Genomic DNA, 7,324 nt, shown 5'->3' on the forward strand with positions numbered 1-7,324 from the left:
ATATATATATATATATAAAACAGAAAATTCACAAATTGTAAAAAGAGATCCATTTCTTGCGTTTGTTCAACACATACTTGAGTCGGTCACTTTCAGAAACTTCATCACAATGGCACATGGCACTAAAGCGCGACACAAAGAAATCATAACGACGATGGTATGATGGTGTATCTTCCTCTATGTTGGTAAATTTTACAAACTGGTCAAAGAGAAAGAAAAATAATCAGACACCATTTTACAATTACCACGAGATGTTAAAACAAGAAACATACAAACATTTATTTACTTTTTTTGTCTTGTTTCAGTCATTAGACTACAGTCATTCTGGAGCACCACATTGAAGAATTTCTCAACCCTAGTACTTATTATATTGCTAACTTACAGGGACATAAACACACAAACGCTGGTTGTCAAACGGTGGTGAGGGACAGGGCTTCCTTCAGTTTCCATCTACCAAATCCACTCACATGGCTTTGGTCAATCCAAAACACTTGTCCTAAGTGCCACTGAGTGGAACTGAACTTGGAACCATGTGGTTGGGAAGTAAACTTCTTACCACACAGCCATACCTGCACTTGTATATATATATATATATATATATATATATATATATATATACATGTGATGGATGTATATATAATCTCATATTACGCTCTATACTCAAGTAATGCTTTTCTCTGAAGCATTCATAGAACAAGTTCTAATAACAGGTTACTAGTATTACTCTGCCTAAAAGAATAACAATATAGTAATGCCCAGTACCACAGAGTTGCTCATCAGTTGTTTGACCTTAACCCATTTAGCATGTTCCTTAGTGGCTGACCATATGTGCATCTCTGATCATGAGCAGGAGAAGTGGAGGAGCATCATAGCCATGTGTTGGGAGGAATTCTTTGGGGTTTGAACAATTCACTTCTGGAAACATAGGTGTTTCAGTCATCATCCCTAAGGAGACCTTTTGAACAAGATGGGCTACTTGACCTGAAGAAAATTCTAACTGCAAGGTCATGCACTGTTTATCTTCATACAAGGTCACCATGTTGCACACATGTGGTTGTGATTCATGTACCTGGTGTACCCTTACCAGACAGGTAGTCATGATGGGTATACTGGACCTCATATATTTGTACCTTAGTGTTACTTTGATGGCATGCACTGCTCTCTCACTCAATAATAATATATACATATGCAATGAGCTTCTTTCAGTTTCCGTTTCCAGAGCTAGTCTAGAAAACGTTTGCCCAAGATGCCATGCAATGGGACTGAAACCGAAATTATGTGTTTGGGAAGCCAACATCTTACTAAGCTGCTGCAACTGCACCCATATTGGAATAATTTGAGCGACACTTACTGAAGATGTGGCAAGAATCTGCAGGTCCACGTTGTCGTACTCGAGCAACTTCTGCACCATCTTAAGATAGCTCTCCACAAATAAATTAATGGCTTGAGCATGGCAGGCCACTAGAAGCTGGTCTAAGGCATCCATTGCAAGGAAGACAAATCTGAAAATATAAAAAAAAAAACACAATTAAAGAAAGCAGTAATTAATCAACAAAAGTAAAAATACCATTAAGGCAGACCTATTATAATAGGTCTATACCATTAAGGCAGACCTATTATAATAGGTCTATACCAGTGATTCCCAAACTACGAGTCGTGACCCACTGACGGGTTGCGAACGGAATCCTAGTGGGTCGCAAAAAGTTATAAAATTACGCATTAACTTTAACTGCTGTCTATTGAGATAGTTCAAGACTCGTGTTTTCAATACCAGACTGGTTGTTTTATCAAGCAGTAGGCTTTTGCCACGAACTTAACAAATCAGAGGTGGTCATTTTCTCAAGTTATTTATTCATATGTAATCGTAAAAAGGAAAAGTCTGTTTTTACCTATTTATAGAGAACTTTAACTAGGCGCAGTACAACACTGATCGAGCCGATAACAGTTACTGCTTCGAGGTTTTGTATTAGAGTTAATACCTGCCCATAGGGTATGGAGACGTTGAAACAGTTATAAAACGTTTTGTTTCACATTTAATATAAATAGATTTTAACCCAGTAGAGTTAAGTGGGTCGCGTCTCTAAAAAGTTTGGGAACCACTGGTCTATACCATTAAGGCAGACCTGGGGCTCAACAAGACAAATGCGAGAGGTTTCTTTTCTTACCCTATTCGTCGATGTCGATGAATATCTCTGTTAACACGCTGTGCCAGATACTCTCCAATTCGGTCCAACTTTTCAGGTGTACTCAGGGCATAGAATAACAGTTTTTCCATATTACTTTTAACCAAGCCATCCTGGAAATAAACCAATAAAAACAAAATGTCAAATAAATAATAATGATGATAATAATTCTTTCTGCTATGAGCACAAAGTCTGAGATTTTGGGGGTGAGGAACAGTCAATTTTATCGACTATTACTCAAACTGGTACTTACTTTATCGACCCCCGAAAGGATAAAAGGCAAAGTTGACCTCGGCGGAATTTGAACTTGGAACATAGTGAAGAGTGAAATACTACTAAGCATTTCATCCAACACGCTAACGATTCTGTCAGCTCACTACCTTCACACCACCGCCGCCGCTGCCAGTCTTCTTCAGGTGTCTTGGGGAAATTTCGAACCTGGGTTCTCATTCCTAAGGTATTTTTCAATGTTGTTATTATTATTATTATTATTATTATTATTGTTCAGGTCATTGCTTGGAATCGAACTCGGAACCACTACGCCATATGCCCGTGGTGGAGGACAAACACAGACACAAAAGCCACAATACGTGTGTGTGTGTGTGTGTGTGTGTGTCTTCTATTCAAATTTTTAAAGAGTTCCAAAAAATTTCTGAACTTACAAGTTTTTCATTTAAACTGAATTTAAAGTAATACCATATTGGTAGGGTACCAATAAATGCTTTATTATTATTGCTCTCCACAGTTAGCCCTCTGCAGGGAATAGCTTAAAAGTCTGTAAGGAGTACAGCTTTTAAGATAGTTTATCATAAATCTTCTTGTCAGAAAGATTGAGTGAAAGATACAAAGAGATTAAAAGAGACAGACAGAGAGAGACAAGGAAAGAGAATGAAATATAGAAAGAGAGTGAGATCTTAGCTGTGGTTAATGCCCGTGTAACGTAACTGGTACCTGTGCCGGTGGCACATAAAAAGCACTCGCTACACTCTTGGAGTGTTTGGTATTAGGAAGGGCATCCAGCTGTAGAGACCATGCTAAATCAGACTGGAACCTGGTGCAACTCCCCAGCTTACCAATTTTCAGTCAAACTGGCCAATCTATGCCAGCATGGAAAAATGGATCTTAGATGATGATGACGATGAGAATAAGTGAATAAAAAAAAATTATCGAATGAAAGAATAACAGAATGACAGAAATGGATATAGATAAAAAGAAAGAAGAAGTCCTAAGAGAGAGAGAAAGATAGGTTAAACCTACTAATGCTCTTAAGCTTGATATTAGAAGAACCACCTGGATTAGCTGAATAATAATGATGGTGGTGGTGGTGGTGGTGGTACTGCTGCTGCTAATAATAATGATCATGATCACATTAATGACATTAATAACGGGTTGTGTTAACTAAGAACAAGGCCTTATGTAGGCTGTTTAGCTCTAGTCAGCCAAGGGTAAGTAGATCCGTAATCAAAGGCACTCGAGCCATGATTTTTTTATTTTGACAGTGTATCTAGGACTACGTCAACGAATGAGTCATTCTTTGTCTGCATAGGCAGCTCTATGATCAAAAGTATTCCAACAGTGACCATCCTCCCCCATTTTAAAACATATCAAATGTTTCTTTAGTTTTTGTCGAAATGGCAGTGGGTATGTTGAAGGAAACTTGGTTGCTATTTCTAGTAAAGTGAATGAATACGTAGCAGCACCCTAGCTGGCTTGTACCCTTATGTTATTGTTGCTTAACCACAGGTCAGCCCTGAATATGGAGACTCAAATGCACTCCATCTCCCGCTTTTTAAGACGTAAGGTGTAATTTCAGAGAGATTTGGTTGCTATTTCTAGCAGGTTGTGGCATCATGTCGTAAAGCAGAATATGAAATCAGAATTTTAAGCCAGAAGAATGTTGCAAAGATTAGGTAAGTAAGAGATTGTTTTGATGAGTTTTGTTGAGAGCTGCTGATGGAGCTGTCTTGGTGGAAGAGTGACCAGCCGATTCTGCAAAGTTGGTAGGTAAAGTGTTTGATAAAGGAAGAGAAAGCTCTGCTGCAGTTTGGTAGATGGGGAAGCTTGCAGATTGTGCAGTGCACAGAAACATTGTCTGCTTCTCTGATGCTAACATGCAGGGTCAAGCTGAGCCTGGAGGAAGAAGCAGAGCCCATGGCCTTCACGGGTCCTTCAAAAATAGGGAGCCTGAAATTGAAGCCATTAAGGTTAAACTTAAACTGAAAATTAATACCGGCAGGGAAGACACAAGCAGGGAAGAGATGCCAGGGAGTTGGCATTCTGGGGAGGAAGGACAAGTAACCATGGTGCCTAGGGGTTTAACACTTTTGCTGCTATATTTCTGTTGAAATACACTACATCAGTTTCTAATTAATTTTGAAAATAACAAAGAATTTTGTAAAATAACAATAATGACAAGAAGAAGAAGAATAATGACAACAACAACAACAACAATAATAATGATAATAATAATAATAATAACAACAATAATATTAATAACAATGACAATAATAAATATAATCCTTTTTATTAAAGGTACAAGGGCTGAAATTTTTTACATCAGCCCCAGTACTCAACTGGTACTTAATTCATTGACCGCTTAAAGGATGAAAAGCAAAGTCAGCCTCAGAAGAATTTGAACTCAGAACGTTTAAGACAGACGAAATGCCATTAAGCATTTCACCCAACATGCTAATGATTCAGCCAGCTTGCTACCTTAAATACTAATGATGATGATAATAATAATCCTTTCTACTCAAGGCACAAGGCCTGAAATTTGAGGGGAGGGGACTAGTCGATTACTGGTTTCACTGTTACTTAATTTATCAACCCTGAAAGGATGAAAGGCAAAGACAACCTTAGCAGAATTTGAACTCATAACATAGCAACAGGTGAAACACTGCTAAGTATTTTGCCCGGCGTGCTAATGATTCTGCCAGCTCAACGCTTTAATAATAATAATAATAATAATAATAATAATAATAATAATAATAATCCTTTCTACAATAGGTACAAGGCCTGGAATTTTGGAAGAGGGGACCAGTCAATTATATCCACCCCAGTGTTTCACTGGTACTTAATTTATTGACCCTGAAAGGATGAAAGGCAAAGTCGACTCAGGTGGAATTTGAACTCAGAATGTAAAGACAGACAAAATACTGCTAAGCATTTTGCCCGGTGTGCTAACAATTTTGCCAGCATGCCACTTAATAATAATAACAGTAATAAGCTACTGACCTGTGGATCGGTGGGAAATATATTATCCACTAATCTTTTATAGCGAGGTTTCAAAGCCACACAACAGAAGCAGCTACCTGGAAAAGAAAGGAACAAGAATAACAAGGGAAACACATGCATAAATTTAAAAAGAAAAAAGAAATTCTCTTAGTCTTAATTATTTAATTCATTAAATCTTGCAAGCATAATCAAGAAGAGGAAATATTTTAAATTCATAATTCATGGTTGTTTTACAAATCAGGGAAAAAAGGGAAAAAGGTGTGTATTTTTGTTAGAAATAGGGTTAGAAAAAAAAGGAAGTTTATTAAAATAACTTGAGGTAATTTGACTAAGGTTAGCGTTGTTAGTATGATAGTAAAGGTGGAGATTTCTCAATCAAATCAAAATACCGAAAGGTAAGATGCAAATAGCCATGTGATGGTTTTTTAAACCCATTATCAAACAAATATTGCCATGGACTGATTTGAAAGATAATTAGATTGTAGACTTAATAATGTGTGTAGGCATGGGTTTATGTATGTTTGGTGGGTGGGTGGCCATTGTACTATAATATGTGTGTACACATGGATAAATATATATACATATAATTAATATAGACAGCGGTAAGCAATGTGTACCAAAAAGGAAAACCATAACCGTCCTAAAATATGACTGAGGGTAATAAAAACATACGGCATGTGTGTGTGTGTGTGTGTGTAAGTAAACATGTATATTCTTTTTTATATTCTTTTACTTGTTTCAATCATTTGACTGCGGCCATGCTGGAGCACCGCCTTTTGCCGAGCAAATCGACCACAGAATTTATTCTTTGTAAGCCTAGTACTTATTCTATCAGTCTCCTTTGCCAAACTACTAAGTTACAAGGACGTAAAGACACCAGCATCAGTTGTCAAGTGATGTTGAGAGAACAAACACAGACACATATACGTATACACACACACACACACACGACGGGCTTCTTTCAGTTTCTGTCTACCAAATCCGCTAACAAGGTTTTGGTTGGTCCAAGGCTATAATAGAAGACACTTGCCCAAGGTGCCACACAGTGGGACTGAACCTGCAACCATGTGGTTGGTAAGCAAGCTACTTACCAAACAGCCACTCCTCTTATCTTTTACTTGTTTCAGCCATTAGACTGTGGTCATGCTGGGGCACCACCTTGAATTCTGTGGTAGAAATAATGGACCCAGTACTTATTTTTCAGCTAAGCCTAATACTTGTTCTATTGGTTTCATTTGATAAAGATATATATATATACAACACACACACACATAACAGGTGTCTTTCAGATTCTGTCTACCAAATCCACTCACAAGATTTTGGTCAGCCTGAGGCTATAACATATATTATATACAAACATACAAACACATATATATATACAAACATACATATACATAGATATCTCAAGACAAGAACCGTGCACTTTTTTTCAGTGTCATGTCAACTTTAGAGAATTCTTGATTCTTTGAGATAATCTGCCTTTCACAGGTGAAGCTGATCTTAATTGCCATTAGGTAATTACAATGCACCTTATGGAAGCCAGGAGATGATGGCGAGTAGTAATACGGTCACCTCTGCTGGCCCGCCAATGGGAGGGTGATATGGTTCGGGGTTGAAACACCTGATGATCATAGGATGCCATCAGATGACATCAATTCCTCCTGGCCAAAGCTCCATTCACTTTGGCAAATGGAAAAAGAAGCAGCTTGTATGTGTTATGAACAAAATACATCTTCTAGAAGCAGGGATAATTTTAATAAATCAAAACTGTTGGTATTTGATGTACCTACATCTCTCATTCAGTATATGTGTGTGTGTATATATATATATATATATATATATATATATATAAATGCATGTATGCATACATTATAATACACACAAATACATACTCATACATACATTTA

The 7,324-nt window shown here is 37.3% G+C and overlaps 1 protein-coding gene across 4 annotated transcripts in view; it reads right to left on the reverse strand.

Annotated features, from left to right (window-relative positions):
* Positions 1–7,324, reverse strand: part of LOC106869930 (protein EFR3 homolog A) — a 77,992-nt gene that overhangs the window by 43,617 nt on the left and 27,051 nt on the right. For all 4 annotated transcript variants that reach the window (XM_052976065.1, XM_052976064.1, XM_052976062.1 and 1 more), the window contains 4 exons: positions 5,418–5,494; positions 2,166–2,296; positions 1,352–1,502; positions 78–199 (listed from right to left, as the gene is read on the reverse strand). In XM_052976065.1, coding sequence (XP_052832025.1) covers positions 78–199; positions 1,352–1,502; positions 2,166–2,296; positions 5,418–5,494 — 481 coding nt within the window. The remainder of the gene's footprint in view (positions 1–77; positions 200–1,351; positions 1,503–2,165; positions 2,297–5,417; positions 5,495–7,324) is intronic.

This window comes from Octopus bimaculoides, chromosome 23 (assembly GCF_001194135.2).
Source record: "Octopus bimaculoides isolate UCB-OBI-ISO-001 chromosome 23, ASM119413v2, whole genome shotgun sequence".
NCBI classification, from domain to species: domain Eukaryota; kingdom Metazoa; phylum Mollusca; class Cephalopoda; order Octopoda; family Octopodidae; genus Octopus; species Octopus bimaculoides.